Below are 19,797 nucleotides of genomic sequence, written 5' to 3' on the forward strand. Positions count from 1 at the left end.
TCCTTAGTTGGCCGAAACGAAACAATAATAATAATAAATTATTAATTCATTATTATTTGATAATTAAAAATAATACTGCTACCCTCCTCTGCGAACCATGTGACCTTGCCGCGGTGGGGAGGCTTGCGTGTCCCAATGATGCAGATAGCCGAGCCGCAGGTGCAACTATATCGGATGGGTATCTGTTGAGACACCAGACTAATGAATGGTTCATCGAAAGGGGGGTAGCAGCCTTTCGGTAGTTGCAAGGGCGGCAGTCTAGATGATTGACTGATACGGCCTTGTAATAATACTCATCACGGCTTAGCTGTGTTGATACTGCTACACAGCTGAAAGCAATGGGAAACTACAGCCGTAACTAACTTCCGAGGACATGCAGCTCTCTCTCTGTATGAATGATGTACTGATGATGGCTTCCTTCCGGGTAAAATATTCCGGAGGTAAACTAGTCCCCCATTCGGATCTCCGGGAGGAGACTACACGAGAGGGGGCGATCATCAGGAAGATGGGCACTGACATTCTGCGAGTCGGAGTGTGGAATGTTAGAAGTTTGAATCATTGTGGTAGGTTAGAGAATCTGAAAAGGGAGATGGATAGGCTAAAGTTAGATGTAGTTGGTATAAGTGAAGTACGTTGGCAGGAAGAACAAGATTTTTGGTCAGGCGACTACCGAATTATCAACACAAAATCAAACAGGGGAAATGCAGGAGTCGGTTTGATAATGAATAAGAAAATAGGGCAGCGGGTAAGCTACTACGACCAGCATAGTGAAAGAATTATTGTCGTCAAGATAGACACCAAACCAATGCCCACCACAATAATGCAGGTCTATATGCCTACTAGTTCAACGGATGATGAAGAAATCGAAAGAATATATGAGGAGATAGAAGATTTAATACAATATGTAAAAGGTGACGAGAATCTAATTGTGATGGGAGACTGGAATGCAGTGGCAGGCCAAGTAAAAAGAAGGTAGTACAGTAGGAGAATTTGGATTGGGACAAAGGAACGAAAGAGGAAGTCGACTGGTTGAATTCTGCACTGATCATAATTTAGTCCTTGCCAATACTTGGTTCAAACACCACAAACGACGGGTGTATACGTGGACAAGACCTGGAGACACTGGAAGGTATCAAATAGACTTCATTATTAGGCAGAGATTAAGAAACCAGGTGTTGGATTGCAAAACTTTCCCAGGAGCAGACGTGGACTCTGACCACAACTTGTTGGTCATGAAATGCCACCTGAAGTTGAAGAAATTGAACAAAGGAAAGAATGCAAAAAGATGGATCTAGACAAGTTGAAAGAAAATAGTGTGAGGGATTGTTTCAAGGAACATGTTGCACAAGAACTAAATGAAAAGGCTGAAGGAAACACTATAGAGGAAGAGTGGAGAGTCATGAAAAATGAAGTCAGTAGGGCTGCTGAAGAAATGTTAGGAAAGAAGAAAAGATCAACTAAGAATCAGTGGATAACTCAGGAGATACTATACCTGATCGATGAACGACGAAAATACAAGAATGTTAGAAATGAAAAGGGCAGAAAAGAATACAGGCGATTAAAGAATCAAGTGGATAGAAAGTGCAAGGTAGCTAAGGAAGAATGGCTGAAGGAGAAGTGCAAGGATGTCGAAGGCTTTATGGTCCTGGGAAAGGTAGATACTGCATACAGGAAAATCAAGGAAACCTTTGGAGAAAGGAAATCTAGGTGTATGAACATTAAGAGCTCAGATGGAAAGCCAATACTAGGGAAAGAAGACAAAGCAGAAAGATGGCAGGAGCATATCCAACAGTTGTATCAAGGTAAAGATGTAGATAATTTGGTTCTGGAACATGAAGAGGCTGTTGATGCTGATGAAATGGGAGACCCAATTTTAAGGTCAGAGTTTGACAGAGCTGTCAATAGGAACAAGGCACCTGGAATTGATGACATTCCCTCTGAATTACTGACTGCCTTAGGAGAAACCAGCATGGCAAGATTATTTCATTTAGTGTGCAAGATGTATGAGACAGGAGAAGTCCCATCTGATTTTCAGCAGAATGTTGTTATACCTATTCCCAAGAAAGCCAGTGCTGACAGGTGTGAAAACTACCGCACCATTGGTTTAGTATCTCATGCCTGCAAAATTTTAACACGTATTATTTACAGAAGAATGGAAAAACAAGTTGAAGCTGAGTTGGGAGAAGATCAATTTGGCTTCAGAAGAAATGTAGGAACACGTGAAGCAATCCTAACTTTACGTCAGATCTTAGAGGATCGAATCACTAAGGTCAAGCCCACGTACATGGCATTCGTAGATCTAGAAAAGGCATTCGATAATGTTGATTGGTCCAAGCTATTTATGCTTCTGAAGATGATAGGGATCAGATACCGAGAACGAAGAATTATCTACAATCTGTATAAAAAATCAATCTGTAGTGATAAGAATCGAGGGCTTTGAAAAAGAAGCAGCAATCCAGAAAGGAGTGAGGCAAAGCTGCAGTTTGTCCCCCTCCTTTTCAATGTTTACATAGAACAGGCAGTAAAGGAAATCAAAGAGAAATTTGGAAAGGGAATCGCAGTCCAAGAAGAGGAAATCAAAACCTTGAGATTTGCCAATGATATTGTTATTTTATCTGAGACTGCAGAAGATCTCAAGAAGTTGCTGAATGGTGTGGACGAAGTCTTGGGCAAGGAGTACAAGATGAAAATAAATAAGTCCAAAACAAAAGTAATGGAGTGCAGTCGAACGAAGGCAGGTGATGTAGGAAATATTAGATTAGGAAATGAAGTCTTAAAGAAAGTAGATGAATATTGTTACTTGGGTAGTAAAATAACTAACGATGGCAGAAGTAAGGAGGACATAAAATGCAGACAAGCACAAGCAAGGAAGAGCTTTGTTAAGAAAAGAAATTTGCTCACTTCATACATTGATATCGGAATTAGAAAGATGTTTTTGAAGACTTTCGTGTGGAGCGTGGCATTGTATGGAAGTGAAACATGGACGATAACTAGCTCAGAAAGGAAGAGAATAGAAGCTTTTGAAATGTGGTGTTACAGAAGAATGCTGAAGGTGAGATGGATAGATCGAATCACGAATGAAGAGGTACTGAATCGAGTTGGTGAGACGAGATCGATTTGGCTAAATTTGATGAGAAGAAGAGATAGAATGATAGGACACATCTTAAGACACCCAGAACTTGTTCAGTTGGTTTTTGAAGTAAGTGTAGATGGTAAGAACGGTAGGGGTAGACCAAAGTATGAATATGACAAGCAGATTAGAGCAGATATAGGATGCAGTAGTTATGTAGAAATGAAAAGGTTAGCACAGGATAGACTGGCATGTAGAGCTGCATCAAACCAGTCTATGGACTGATGACTCAAACAACAACAATACTGCTACATATTGTTTATATAAGTTAAATGTACCAAGTAGTCGTTGGTAGAAGTGGCTCCCCTAATATGTCATGAACAGCCTCTTCAGACATTGGAGAAGCAAATATAAAATCAGGGAACTCTTTTGTACTTGGGGTGAGCAATCACTCCTAAAGGTGGATGAACTATCTGCTTTTACATTGCACCGACACAGATAGGTCATATGGCAAAGGTGAGATAGGGAAGGGATAGGATTGGGAAGGAAGCGGCCATGGCCTTAAGGTACAGCTTCAGCATTTGCCAGGTGAGAAAATAGGCAACCATGGAAAACCATAATCAGGGCTGCCAACATTGGGGTTCGAATCCACTATCTCCTAAATGCAAGCTCACAGCTAAGTGACCCTAACTGCATGGCTAATTCATTTGGTAAAGGTGGATGAACCAGCATGATTTGGTCTACAACATAGAATGGAAAAAGCAACGGGATACCAATCCATTAGTTTCATATGTCATATTACCAAAGCTGAGACCAGGTGAGTGCTGAGGAGAATAGGAAAGAAGGTAGAAGAAAATATGGGAGAAGGCCAATTAGGTCTTAGAAATGGAAGAGATACAATTGAGTGTCTGAGGATGACTACAAAGAGTTTAAAGTTAAAAACTTCATGATTGTTCCGTATTGAATAGAGAAATAAGAAGATGTACAATATAATAGGGAAGGAACCACCTTTCAATACTCCGTAGTAAAAAGTAGTTACAACCTGTTTATTGGGACCGGTTTCAACACATTTCAAGTGTCATCATCAGCCAATTAGCGAAGATCTTAAAACAACTAATATATTGAACACAGGCAAAATATTAACATTGTATCATATTGTACAATCTGTACAATCTGTATCTGTATCATATTGTATCATATTGTACAATCTGTACAATCTGTATCTGTATCATATTGTACAATGTTAATATTTTGCCTGTGTTCAATATATTAGTTGTTTTAAGATCTTCGCTAATTGGCTGATGATGACACTTGACATGTGTTGAAACCAGTCCCAATAAACAGGTTGTAACTACTTTTTACTACGGAGTATTGAAAGGTGGATCCTTCCCTATAATATTGTACATCTTCTTATTACAAAGAGTTTTGAAGTGAACAAGGAAATGTATATGTTTCACTGATGGTGAAAAATCATTTGACAAAGCTGATTGGTGTATAATGCATAAAATTTTGAAAGATAGTGGTATAGACAGATTGGAAGGACAGAAGACTAATTATGGAGCTGCGTAAAGGATATACAGTGATAGATCGAGTTGTAGATAAAGGAAGAGATTGGTCTCAGAAGAGGTGTGAGAGTGGGATGCTGTATGTCGCTAACTCTTTGTATATGTTTAAAAATTAATCTAGGAAGCCTTCAAAAAATCAAGAGGATTTGTATTATTGTTGTTGTTGTTGCTTGTTTGAAGGAACCTAGCATCTAGGTCATCGGCCCAAACGAATAAAGACCATCAAATACACAAGTGATATGGTGGTGTTGGGGAGGGAGAGGAAGAACTGCAAGTTATGACGGAGGGTATTGTAAGAGTGGGGTACAAGTTTGGAATGAAGTTGAACATCTGCAAGATGAAAGCGATAAGAACTGAAAAGGAAGTGGACACGGGTTCTGGTCTAGAAAGCCAAGACTAATGGCCGAAGGGGATTAGTCGGGCTGACTACGCAGAACATCATTATCTGTAGGTCTACAGGCTATGCAGTGGTCACTTGCTAAGCCAAAGCCATCAGGACTGTTGTGCCATTATTTTTTTCTTTTTGTAGACAAACGGATAGGTCATATGGCAACAAGAGGATAGGAAAGGAGTGGGAAGGAAGTGGCTGTGGCCTCTATTATGATATAGCCCCAGCACTTATCTGGTGTGAAAACAGGAAATCAAGAAAAATCATCTGGGCTGCTGACAGTAAGGTTCAAATCTACTATCTCCTGAATGCAAACTGACAGCTAGGTGACCCAAACTGCTCAGCCACTCATTCGGTTTTATACAGTATTAATGTATTAATACATGCTGTTGTAACAGGTTTAGTCCTTTGGTATTTGAGAAGGCTGATGACTTGGAATGGAAGCGATAATGAGGAAGTGAGAAGCAGAATTTCAATGGGAAAGAGAGCTTTTCGAGGAGAAAAAGTTTGCTGATGGCCAGGAGCATCCTTACTGAATTAAGAAAGAGGTCTGCTAACTGTTTCAGGTGGAGTGTGATGTCTTATGGCTCTAAAATGTGGTTATAGAGAAGAAAGGAACAAGTGAAATGGACAGACAGAATGAGGAATGAGGCATTACTGAGGAGAGCAGGAGAGGAAAGGAACCCGATGATGATAAAGAGGAAAACATTTTGGGTAGGTCACACACTATTAAAAAACTGTCTACTACAGAGGATCATGGAAGGAAAAGTAGATGGAAAGAAAGGAAGAGGATGGAAAAAGGTCTGGAATGGTAACAGATGTGAAGAGAATTTACCAATGAATGAAGATGCTCATCAGGACCAAGACGTCCAACTGATACCGGTCTGAGGACAGATTTACAGAAGAGGAAGGACCAATTAAAAAGTTACTGGTATTAGGCAATGAATTTCTAATTTAATCCTGAAAATATAACTTTTGTACAGATCTAATGATGTTTTACATGTTGAAACATGATCTTTAACATCATGTAACTGTAATCATGTATCGATTGGAATTTATTGGATAATAATATTATATGCTTTATGTCAGCCTAACTACTTTTATGGTTTTTGGAGACGTCAAGGTGCTGGAATTTTGTCCTGCAGGAGTTCTTTTGCATGGCAGTAAATCTATTGACACAAGGCTGGCGTACAGTATTTGAGTACAGTACAACTCCCAGCTATCCAAACGCCAAATATCCAGATCAATTTTTATGGCAGTGCTATGAGATCCTGAGCAGCTTCTTTCTGTCAAGCACCTGTGAGACCTGGGCCGCATGCAAGGGTGCATCAGCTTCAAAGCAATTAGCATTGTTGAACATAAAAATATTGTTTTAGAGGGTACATAAAATACAGTAAGTAAAGTTCTTTTCTGCAATGAAATATGAAGCATTCCTTCTAATGTTTCACTGTACATCGTATTTAGAAATACTTTAAATTCAGATATTTGAAACCATTGTTCTTTAATATGTGTACTAGCTTACTGCAATTTTACAACACAATAACACATTGCTTGACTGATGTTCAGTTTTAACCAGATTATCCGTATTTCTGCATTCCAGATCAAGCCAATCCTCAGTTATTCTGTATAACTGGAGTTCTACTGTACCTTCAAATATAATTAATCTGTGCAGAATTGAACTCTTCAACTTCAGCACAAATGTCAACACTTCTACTACCTAAGCCACTTGGTGTGACAGTAATTTCTTCATTTTAAATAGGGAAGATTAGTGGGTGCTCAGTATACAGTAATACACCCACTGAAATTTTATCCCCTTCTTGAGATTTCTATAGAAACAAAAATGAAAAATATGGCATCTTACCACCCCATGAATAAAACTGAATAAGTGTCATCATGTTGCAAACACTGGAACATTAAAACAGTCAGGCTGGAGAGACAAAAAGTAACTTACCTAGGTAAGGACAAGATTGATATACTCCATGTAGGAGGGGGGAGAGTGACAACATACTTTTAGACATCACTGGTTGGGGACTTCTCATCCTTTCCTACGTAAAATGTTATTAATCCTCTCTTCCCAGCTTCACTACACTGCTGCCTGCATTCTGCCTTTGACATTCAAACATCAATACTGATATTCTGGGTCCTCATTAAATGACCAAACAGAGAAGTTGGCAAGAATACATAAAAAGGAAAATTAAAGGCACAGGAACATTCAGACTTTGTGAGAAGGCTACGGAAATGTACAAGGGCAAGATCTACTGTACCAAAGCAGACTCCAGGCAATATAATGTTCCATGTTTCACGACTTCTGTTTGCATTTTCTTTTCACAATTACATCACACAACCATATACATACACTTAAAATGTAAAAATCTGTTTTACTCTTCCATAATATTACTCTATGGCAGACCTGGACTTTGAAACAACTAGACCACATATTCCAAGTTTTGAGCAAACTATATCTTTGGCTGAGTCATCTTTCCAATCTTCTATTTCGCTTGACTACGCACTGACTGTGTTAGCACAACCTGTAAGGAAGAATCAGACCATCACTGCATGCCATTTCCATTAAACATTGTTGCACATTTCTTCTTCCTGGTAAGACCTTACCTGTTTGTGATGAACATCATCCATACTAGAGGCCGAGGTTGAACGTGAGCGTGGTGCATGAACGAGCACACCATCCTGTTGTGAGTGCCGACTTGTATAGAGTATGGGCTCATACGATGTGGCATTGTCTAGGAGAATGTTACTTGTACCAGCTTGAACTCTCATTGAACATAACCTTGGACCCAGATTGTCACTACTCCTCTCTCTGCTACGCCCTGTACTTGAGAAAGGTAATCTCGAGATACTAGTCTCTGTGGGTTTCACCAATGTGGGAAATGGAACTTGGCTAATAGGTTTCTCGTTAGGTGCCACTGCCGTTATTAATGTAGACTTCTTGTTTGGATCACTTGGGTACCTCACCCAAGCAGAGGCAGTCCTACTGTTACAATTATCAGCAAGGAAACTTCTTCCTTCACGATTTTTTATTTTCATGATGGAACCCTCAGAGCTAGTCTTGGTGTGATAACATGAAACTTTATTTTGAGTATCATTATTGTTTCTCGCAGACAGGATCTCTCTGCTGCGGGTAGAGGAAGGTATGTCGCTCCTTCCATCAGCAGATACTTCTACATCTATAATGCAACTTTCTTTGGAAGAACCCGGCGAGATACCACCACCCGTAATTCTTAAACTGTCGTGACTTTCACCATTCTTAACTTTCGACGAATCACTTTCTACACTCAGCTCATCACTTATATTTGACCCATTGTTAAACATTTCACTATTCTCGTTAAAGCCTTTTTCATCTTGATACCCTGCTTGTACACTATTGTTCTGTGAGTCGAGACTTTCACTAGATTTGATAGCACTGCGTGTTATATTTCTAGTAGCACTGTCACTAATTCTAATACCTAACCTATTGTGTGGTACACTGTCAGCATTCCTTGTAGTCACAATGTCTACATACCGGACAAGCCCCTGACTTGCTCTATTGGTGACTTCTGTTACAGCACGGCTGAGTTCATCTGTAGTTTGTGTTGCCCGGTCATTGGTTGTGGCTGCTACAGGTGAACTGCAAGTGCACGTTTCACAGTGCTTCATCTGCAGTCTTTCCCGCTCTCGCTCTTCTAGCACTTTGGCCATGATGGCAGCCGACACACTGTCGATTGGTGGTCTGGTCCCTTCACATAGAAGTTCTTCACATTCCTCGTTTTCTCCTGTTAAAAGAAGGGAATAAAATGCATACTTGATGAGCATCGAAAAAATTATCACTGTGGTGCATTTAGGACCCAGTTACACCAAGTAATTCCTAGCTCATAAAATATTTAATAGAAAATGTAGGCAAGTGGTTCATTAAATCTCTCATCTACACTGACATATCAACTACACAAGAGGACAGACAATTTTAAAGATTCACTTTGTTTGTCCAACCCTTAACCCGTTTCTCTATGGGGTCGGGTATGAGGTGAGATGAACCTGTTGTGGTGGGTTTTTATGACCGGATGCCCTTCCTGATGTCAACCACATGAGAGGAGTTAATGAGATCAAATGAATGACAAAAAGCACATTATGACAAGACTTTGTCAGGGAAGGGAAGGGAGAGGGTGAAACAAGGCTTAACGTCCCCATCCGACGGACGAATCACCATCAATAGCGTCATAGGCCCTTACTCCATATGAGCACTGCGGAGAGGTTTGGAATATAATCCAGACTTTTAGCACGCAATCTAGTGATTATAAATTGTATACCACCACCTCCCCTACCTGCTGGCCAATATTCTGACGGTGAAATTTTTTCGACCAACGGGACTCAAACCGGCTAACTATGGTTTCAGACTGTTTAGACTTCAATGCCTTAATGATCATGGCCACCAGCATCCAAGATATTTATTACAAAATTTTAAGTTTGAAATTTCAGATATTGATGGGCTTTCTGTGCTAGTTGTAATAGTACCATTATCTTGCTTAAGACTGTATCAGACTCCATTAATGATTTGAACCACTGAGTGAGGAAACATTCCTTTACTGCACCCTCCATGAAATGAAAATAAACTTGAAGCATCTGGTTACTGATCACAGGTAAAACTATACCAGTACATATATACTTTCTTCGGCTTACACTGGCTCATTTTGTGTTTTGGCTGGGGGTTTAAGGGCAGATGTCATGATTTTTCAGGAGGAAATTCCAATCATACTTTATATTGATCCGGATTTGAACCTCAGTCGTCCACGAGGAAAGCCAGCAGCTAAGCCATTGCAACACAATCATCGCTCTCTACAGCCAGTTTTCTCTACTTACCAATTCTATGAATAAATGCTCTTTACTTGCAATCAGTAAGAGAGCAAAACACACTATGACAAGACTTTGTCAGACTGTAGGTCAATGGGTGATATGAATAAAATTGAGATGTAATAATGTTATTTGCTTTACGCCCCACTAATTACTTGTACAGTTTTCGGAGACGTAGAGGTGCCAGAATTTAGTCCTGCAGGAGTTCTTTTATGTGCCAGTAAATCTACCGACACAAGGCTGACGTATCTGAGCACCTTCAAATAACACCAGACTGAGCCAGGATCGAACCTGCCAAGTTGGGGTAAGAAGGCCAGCACCTCAACAGCCTGAGCCACTCAGCCCAGCAAAATGAGATGTATCTTGTGAGACAAATCGTTAAGCGAGGATTGAGACTGAAGTTACTTGCGAGATAGATCTTACCATACAGATGAACAAAGTATGGTTCCTGCTAACGAGATGGGTCTCCTCCTGCTTGAGATGTATCTCGCACACTGGCCTTGGTATCCATCAGCTGACACCAAAGAAGTATAAACAAATACCACCTAATAGAGGAAGGATTTTAAACATCTCGAGATGCGGCTCAGTCATTTACAGTTCTTCCGATTCAGTTTACTTGAGAACAATGTAACGGCGAAGGAGGGACAAACTGCAGAGATTCAGGCTCATTTGATCCAGATTATAGTGATCTTCATGGTCTCATCTTTCTGAAATGGGTCACAGGAAAACCTCTGCAACGGGTCGCATGTGACAAATGCAGTGATCTTTTAAATACAGTTCATGGTGGGATGAATGTAAAAACAAAGTAATACGTATGGGAATCATCTGAGTAGAGTAATGATTCTCTGAGTTTTGCTGTACCAAGTGACCATTGCTCAGCCCGATGCCTTCAGGTTACGAGGAGATACATGTTCAGCACAACGAATCCTGTCAGCTGTTCTCTTTGTCTTACTAGACCGGGTTGCTATCTCACCTTTAGACAGCTCATCAGTTGTTCTCTGTGGGCCGAGTGGACCTACGAACCAGCCCTTATATTAAGGTAAAAACCCTGACCTGATCGGTAAGCAAATCAGAGTCTCCATGTAAGCGGCAGGCTTGCTATCCTAGACTGTAGCGTTGCCGTAACTGGTGAAAACCTATTTAAACAAATAGTTGTATTAGCAGCCTACATGGCACCAAATCAAAATACCTGCAAATGGTACCTGAATTATCATCATCATCAAAATCTCCTGTCGGACATAATAGGCATTTAAAGGGGAACTCAGGGGCTCTGAACTTGGGGTTGGTGACCATGAGGTCTTAACTCAGTCTGGAATTATTTCCACTTACTTGTGCCATGCTCCTCATTTTCATCTTTGCTATCTGACCTCCCTTGGTTAATTCTTATTCTTTTTCGACCACAACGGTGTTAGTTTCACGAGTCCATTTTCACGTTCTTAATGGCCCTTCATTTCTTTCGCCGATTCCTTTGTTGTTATGTGTCTTGGGCCTCTTCCTTTTTTCCTTCTATTAGAGTTAAGAGATGATGGTTGCCCAGTTGTATTTCCTCTTAAAACAACCATCACTACCACCACCAGAACAAAGGCATCAGCAAAAGAAAAGTAAAGGTCACAAAGGACATGAAAATGAAAGACTTCCCATGACTCGCAATCCTAACACCTTCAGAGTCGGAAAGGAACAAGAGTTGATCAAGGGATAGATGAAAGTAAGGAGCTTGGCACCCGTAAATCAAAACAGTGCTGGACTCCACTAGATCTCGTGGTCACCATACCTCGCTTCCAAGTTAAGAGCCACTGGGGCTCCCTTTCATTCACCTTTTACAACGGGAAGGGGATATCATGGACTCACCACCCATATGGAGAGTGCAATTAACTGCTCCTATAGCATTATAAAATACGTAACTTTCTTGCAACTTGATCTTTAAATTTTCTAATGCAGGTGCAGTTGTTGGAAATTATATCCAGTCTTTTGCTTGTGATCTAATTGCTCAAATTACCTGCCAAAGCTTTCTGATCAAAACTTATATCTTCGGCTACACACACCACTTTGAAACCCAGGGGAATCTATGTTATGCCAAAAAATATATATTTCTCCTGGTTTGTAAGAGCTCCCCCTCTTTTGTAGTGTATTGCCTCCAGAATGTTGTGACAATTCACATTTTCTTTATGAAACTCAGAGATTTCTTTTAACTATTTTCAAGGGAATCTCTTTGTGCTTTGTACATTTTTTCTCTCCGTCATAAAACCATCATAAATTTCACCATCACGTTTTCAGCCTAATGTCTATCACTTTGAGCAACCCACTGGGCAGTCTCAAAAAATACTGAGATCCATCTCCATTCAGTGAGACTAAGCGCCAATTATTCATGTACACTGGAGATGTATCTCGAAGAAAATCTATTTTAAAAACTCAGGGAAAATTCAGGTGGCTAAATATTAAGCCACTGACCTATAAAGGGTTAAAAAATTAAGCTCTCAGTAAATACTAACGCATGTACACTACCTGATCGAAAGTCTGAAATTGTACTATTAGACTTTACCCGTGTCACATTCCCTATTACTGGACAATAATATGGGGTGGGTCCACGCTTTACCTTTACAACAGCTTTAACTCTGATGGGGACACATTCAATGAGGTGTGAATGTCTGGAGGAATGGAGGTCCACTCTTCCTCAAGAGCCGAAACCAGAAAAGGTAGTGGACGGTGGGGTCTGGAATGAAGTCGACGTTCTAACTACCCCACAAGCGTTCCATTAGGTTCAGGTCAGGACTTTGGGCAGGCGAGTCCATTTAAGGAATGTTACTGTCTACAAATCATTGCCTCACACATGCAGCTTTATGACAGGGTGCATTGTTATACTGATACAAATAATTATCGTCTCTGAACTGGTCAACTACCGTATGCAGTGCACAATAGTTTAAAATGTGTTCATATCCTTTTGTATTTAGAGTTTTCTTAAGTGCAATAAGGGGACCACACCCTCACCATGAAAAAGACACTGAGTTAGATATTCTTGAATATGATATTTGATGTGCTCTTAATAATTGCACCTAGAATATTGGTGATCCTGAGAGATATACTTTGAATAATTTGTTGCTTGTGTCTTTGAAACACAGTGAGTTGTAATAAATGTAGAACACGTGTTAAATGAATTTCATGAGTCCAGGGAATAATAATAAATTGAGGCTCATGGACTCTGCATTTGTGACTTGATAACCCATGTGATGGTGGTGATTATTTAATTCTATTGGAATCTTTGAACAAAGTTCTGGAATTTAGATGGATCGTCGTCATTCTTGAATGATTGTTTCAATGAAAGTGATACCTCCAATTCGATCACTGGTCACTAATTAAGATGATTATGCTAATGGACACAAGTTCATCTACTTGATCTTACTGACCCGACCATGTTTAAAAATAATGGAATAACTAAGTCAGGATTTGTCTGTAAATAATGTACATAAAATTCGTGTTACCCTTGCGTGAATGAGATGAGTGAATGAAGTAGTTAGAAATATTTTCAGGCGTTCATTTTTACATTGTGCTCTAATCTGGTCATCCGTTCACTGTGATGACTCAGATTATTCCAGCGTCGTCGTGTTGCCACAGTGTTGATTTAATTGAAGTACTTTAAGGAAAAATTTGTTGAGATTAGGTCCAAGTAAGACTAGATTTGAATTTATTTTCTTTTAAAGCTGATTTAGTCAAAAGATCATTTAGTTAAAAATCAGCAAAGGCACGCGATTTACAGTATAAGCGATTTATTAACAAAATTTCAATTGATTTACATGTGATTTATAATTAAATTTCAATTGATTTATTGATTTTCAAAGAGTTTAAATGCTCTGCTGCATAGTTAACTTGTAAGCCAAGAAGGTACGAATAATAATAATAATAATAATAATAATAATAATAATAATAATAATTTATAATTTCTAGCCGAGTGCAGCCCTTGTAAGGCGGACCCTCCGATGAGGGTGGGCGGCATCTGCCATGTGAAGGTAACTGTGTGTTATTGTGGTGGAGGATAGTGTTATGTGTGGTGTGTGAGTTGCAGGGATGTTGGGGACAACACAAACACCCAGCCCCCGAGCCAATAGAATTAACCAATGAAGGTTAAAATCCCCGACCCGGCCGGGAATCGAACCCGGGACCCTCTGAACCGAAGGCCAGTACGCTGACTATTCAGCCAATAAGTCGGACATAATAATAATAATAATAATAATAATAATAATAATAATAATAATAATAATTAATTTAGCAAGTGAGTCACGGTTAAATTGAGAATTGATCAAAAGGAATACATTGATTTTGTGAACACAATCCTGTGATTATCCGAGCTAAATGTTATCAGATAATTAAATGACAATAATAATAATAATAATAATAATAATAATAATAATAATAATAATAATAATAATAATAATAATAATAATAATAATAATAATTGGTTGTGACTTTGAAGTAGACACATATTCAATAGTAGGATTTCTACCGATTTCATAAGCGAGTGCTACCTACCTTGAAAATAATGTAACTGATCATTAGTTAAAAATGACCATGTGTTAAATCTTTAATGGATAAGTGGAATTTTCAAGTTCAACTGTGCTTCTGTAATAATAAATGAGATAACTGCCAGCTGATTTTGTAAATACTGATGTGAGTTATAGGAGGCTCAATCTATATTTTAATTTTGATTTTTAAAGGCAGTAAAGGCAAATCTAAGTGTATATTATTTTTTCCAGAGCCTAACCGTTGTCTGCATTGATGAAGATCATTTTGATTTATGTAAATTCGCTACTAGAAGATTACACAATGAAATTGTAACTAATTTTAAATATAGCAAGAATATTTTTGTTTCAAAAAGTGTTTATGTGAATAAATAACAGAAATGTTGTTTTTAAATTCTTTGTGGTTGGTCGTCAAACCTTTTCCCTTAAATGCCTCTAGAAAATTGGAAAGCCATGAACAAACGCTCCCCTTTGAGATCTCTCGCTCAGTGGCTGAGTTTAGCCAGGTAATAAGGGGGCAATACCATAACACCACCTCCTCCGTACTTCACTGTTGGCGCTACACATGATTGCAAGTAACGTTCTCCAGGCATTTGCCAAACCCAAACCTTTTTCTTTGGATTGCCACAAGGTATAATGTGATACATCACTCCAAACCACTCATTTCCAGGCATACACTGTCTAGTGGTGTCGCTCTTTACACCTTCTCAAGCATCGCCTAGCACTGACTACAGAAATGTTTGGCTTACGAGCAGCAGCTCAACCACTGTACCCTATTATTTTTAACTCCCGACGCACAGTCATTGTGCTGGCTGGAGTACAGGTAGCACTTTGGAACAGAAAAATTATTCCTTCGGCTGATTTCTTGCAATTTTTTACAACCACCATATGCAATGCTCGAAGGTCTCTGTCCGTCATTAAATTAGGTCTGCCTGGTCTCGGTTTAGCTGCGGTCGTTCCTTCATGTTTCAACTTCCCAATCATGTTACGAACAGTCGACTTACGCAGCTTCAGAAGGGTTGAAATATCCCTGATGGATCTGTTTCTCAGGTGACATCCAATGACTAGTCCACGTTTGTAGTCACTGAGCTTTCCTGACTAACCCATTCTGCTGTTACTGCTTCTCTACTGACAACACAATACTCCCCGCTTCCTTTTATACTGATACTAGCTGATGTACCCGTGCTTCGCTACGGAATTCTACACTGTGTAGAGAATTGTAGGTTAGGTAGAGTACACGTGAGCAAGACTACTGTATATTAAATTGCATAGCTCTTAATGTTACCCCAGAAACGTGACGGAGAAATCACCAAACATCTTTTCTCATATAAAGACTGAATTAGGGAATTTTCATTGTAATGGTAGACCTGCTTGCCTACCATCAGTCACAATCAGGTTAGGGAATTGCAATATAATGGCAGACACTCACTCTCCACCTGCCTTTTTACATCCTCAGAAAGACTGTATTAGTGGTTTTCCCAACCGAAATGAACATAGGTCATTACAATGACACCAGTAGGAAAAGCAATGATTTCACATGAAATACTCGATCAAATGAAAAACCACACATTTTCTCACTTTTAACGAACAGTACTACGCTGCCTATCTAACGGTCCAAAGTTCCAGATCTGGAATGACCAGGCCGCAGGCAGCCGTGATCCGTGAACACTCTTAGTCCTTTTTCCAGGGGGGAGCGGGTCGAATAATGGAGAGTCCCAGGGCAAAAGCTATGCCCTTTTACTAATCTGTTTCCTAGGAGTACCTGCTAAGTCGGAAAATATCAATTCACTACACTGGCGGCGGAAAAATCTATCTGAATTGGAGGTAATTTTTTCCTCCTAGCCAGAGGAGAAACCCTCTCTTGACTGCTAATTTTGAATAAAATGAATGTAGAATTTAATAAAAGTGAAGAGGAAGAAGCTCTTTTTAAGAAATGACTCCTTTCAGGGTTGATTTTTGAGTTATTTAGTGAATTGTGCTGCTATAATTTGAAATATGCCTAAATTATAATTCTAGACCAGGTCATAATACTACTACTACTACCACCACTACTACGAGTGCCTTAAGAGTGCACATTGCTCATTCAAAACAGCACGTCAGAGTAGGGATCGAATAACTGGAATACTACGATGAACCAGTGAGTTACGTATCAGCAGTACAGTATCAGAAAATGTATGAACCAGAGGAATGACATGCTAAAGAAGAAAGTTTTCTAACTCCCCAGCTATTTCCCGCCAATATTCAATCAGGCTGTTATACTCGATACGCAGCAGGAATCCCATCTATCGGAGTTGAGAGGCAGCATAAGAGACAAAGAACATCACCACAAACAATGGTAAATGTAATGATGTTTTTGATCAATGTTATGCGCTTTCAATATTATAGGCCTTCACATTTAGTTTTCTTCCACATTAGCTGAAACAGAAACAGCAATACAGAATCTGCCTGTAGACTTACAGAATGACATAAGATATGAAGCTAAGAAGAAAATTCCTATTTTAGTAAAAGGTTTACAATCACTTCGAGGCACCAACAAGGTGGTTAATAACTTGAAACAAAAAATCAAACTAAATAACTTAATTATCACAAAAGCAGATAAAGGAGGAACAGTTGTAGCCCTAGATAGAAATGTTTATATTGAAAAAACAGAAACATTTTTTAATAAGAATTCGTTTAGTACAGTTGATAAAGACCCGACATCACGTATTCAGAGGGATCTTAAAAAACTATTAAAAAGCACGTCTTTCTTGTTTAATGAACATGATGTGCAAACATTAATAAATATGAACCCTAGACTCCCGACTGCGAGAGCACTACCGAAATTACATAAACAGGGAGAACCGATTAGACCTATCATAAATTTCAAAAATAGCCCCATTTTCAAAACTTCTAGATTTATACATAATTTCTTATCAAGTAAATACGTATTTCATTGTAAAACACCCATCAAAAACTCAGTGGATTTTTGCAATCTAGTTAAAGATTTTAAACTTGGATCATCTCACACGACATGTTCGTTTGACATAACCAACATGTATACAAACATTCCAATAGAAGACACTATCAGAATCATTAAGAAGAATTTAACGAAGAACAAATTAGTAAGCATACCAGAAATTGAAGATTTTATTAATGTTTTAAAATTCGTGTTAAATCAAAATTATTTTACGTTTAATAATAAAATTTACCGACAAAAAGGACTCTCAATGGGAGCCCCAGCATCAGGAATATTGGCTAATATATACTTAGACTATTTGGAACACACGAAAATTATTAATCAAATAGAGGGTTTGGATTTTTGGACACGTTATGTGGACGATGTTTACGCTATTATAGATAACAGACTCACCGATAGCAATAAAGTTTTAAATATACTGAATAATTTGGATTCCAATATAAAATTCACTGTAGAAGAAGAAGTTGAAAGATCACTGAATTTTCTGGACATAGTCACAACAAGAGAAGAAAAAGGATTTTCTTTCAAAATACACAGAAAATCCACTTTCACACTGACCACTATCAAGAACAACTCGTTACACCCTGAGGCACAGAAAAGATCAGCATATTCTAGTTACGTTAACAGAGCGTTTAGTATTCCTTTATCCAAATCTGAAAGGAATAAAGAACTGTTGTTTATCCGACAACAAGCCCTCTTGAATGGTTTCAACAATAACATGATTGATAAAATAATTAATAAATTTTCGGAGAAGCAACAATCTAAATTAGCAGTCGAACCTAGTAAAACTGAAAAATATATCAAGTTCACATATAATAATCCAAACATTCATGTAATAACAAATTTATTTAAGAGAAAAAAATTTAAAATTGCATTTTCCACCAATAACAACATGAAACATAGTATTTTCAACCATGATACAATAAATCTCTCGGAAAAAGATAAATTTTTTGATTCCGGAATATATAAACTCACATGCTTTGAATGTAAGAATACATACATAGGACAATCTGGCCGCAATTTTAAAGTTAGATATTTGGAACATGTGAATGCTGAAAAACATAGAAGATTCTCAGCAATGGGATCACACATGACTGCCACAGGTCATAAATTTACCAACATAGAACAAGACCTGACCATCATAAAAAAGTTAAAAAAGGGCAGCTTAATGAACACATATGAAGACCTGTGCATTCATCTAGACCAACTTGTAAAGAAAAATGATAACCTTAATGAGGCTGTAGAATATAAGAATCCATTATATTATCAAATTCTAGTATATTTGAAAATGCTTGAGAAGGATCACGGAAAAAGAATTGGAATTTCTCCTCCTACAGATAGCCCTACAACTTATTCCTCCTCAGTTGAAGCTATAGGTGACAGCAAGGAAGTTCTTGACACACCTATATCCCCCGCTCCTCCACCTCCTCAGGTGCAAGAGCAAGGAAGAACGCATCATCAATATTACACCCGGCGCAAAACTGTGAAAGAATGACAGGAGTTACTATTCCAAAGGAAAGCAGGCTTAATAAGATTTGACAACTAGGAATTAGTTATATCTTCATCTACATTAATAATAAGAGCCGCACTGTGATATCAGGATTTCTTCATTTCGATAATTACTTATAAATTGTATAATTTTTAATTTATAAATTGATCTTTTTTCATGAATTATTAAGAAAAGAATATTTATTAGGACAATTTCTCTATGGAATATTGTACAAGTGTTTCCTTGACGACTGCTTTCTATTGTAGAAATAATTTATATATTTTCTCTTGAGTTATTTGTTTGTCTTAATCTTGTCAATCTTATGTTAATTTTAAGGACACTTCCTCTAAAGCATTACTTTGTCAATTTTATACATTTTTCATCTAAACAGTGTTATGTGGCTGAAGATGTTGATAATATACGAAACATGTACCACTTTTGACCATTAAAAATTGCCTTAAGCAATCATTGTATCGACTAGGTGGAAAATAAATACTTAATTGTGAACTCTTATCATAGTCGGTATGGTAAAATTGAATAAAACATAAATGGTCGGAAATTGTATTCCCTATAACTTTTGTTATGTAGTACATTTCAATAGGATCAATAACATAGGTACCAATTTTAGGCGCCTTCCCCTCGACTACAATTTCATACAGGGCGAATAAAACTGTTTATAACTTAGACTGTAGTTTCTTATTCCCCGACTCTATATACCGACTTTCATTAAATTCTGTGAACTCATTTTCTCGTGGCTCAGCGTTGATATGGACTTGGCAACAAAAATACAACCATGAATATCTGTATTATCAAAGCCGGTACGGTAACAATGTATGCCATAAATGATCGGAAATTTAATTCTATATAACTTTAGTTATGTAGTATTTATCGATAGGACCACTAATAATATTAAATATTTGAGAATTAAATTTTAGGCCTTCCCCTAAACTACAATTTCAGTCAGTGTGAGTAAAATGAT

The 19,797-nt window shown here is 38.3% G+C and overlaps 1 protein-coding gene across 3 annotated transcripts in view; it reads right to left on the reverse strand.

Moving 5' to 3' along the window:
- Positions 1-5,421: 5,421 nt before the first annotated feature.
- LOC136877256 (uncharacterized) overlaps positions 5,422-19,797 on the reverse strand; it is a 158,786-nt gene continuing 144,410 nt past the window's right edge. For all 3 annotated transcript variants that reach the window (XM_067151126.1, XM_067151127.1, XM_067151125.1), the window contains exons 7-8: positions 7,634-8,790; positions 5,422-7,551 (exon numbers count right to left, since the gene is read on the reverse strand). In XM_067151126.1, the coding sequence (XP_067007227.1) occupies positions 7,513-7,551; positions 7,634-8,790 (1,196 nt within the window). In that variant the 3' untranslated portion in view covers positions 5,422-7,512. The remainder of the gene's footprint in view (positions 7,552-7,633; positions 8,791-19,797) is intronic.

This window comes from Anabrus simplex, chromosome 7 (assembly GCF_040414725.1).
Source record: "Anabrus simplex isolate iqAnaSimp1 chromosome 7, ASM4041472v1, whole genome shotgun sequence".
NCBI lineage: Eukaryota > Metazoa > Arthropoda > Insecta > Orthoptera > Tettigoniidae > Anabrus > Anabrus simplex.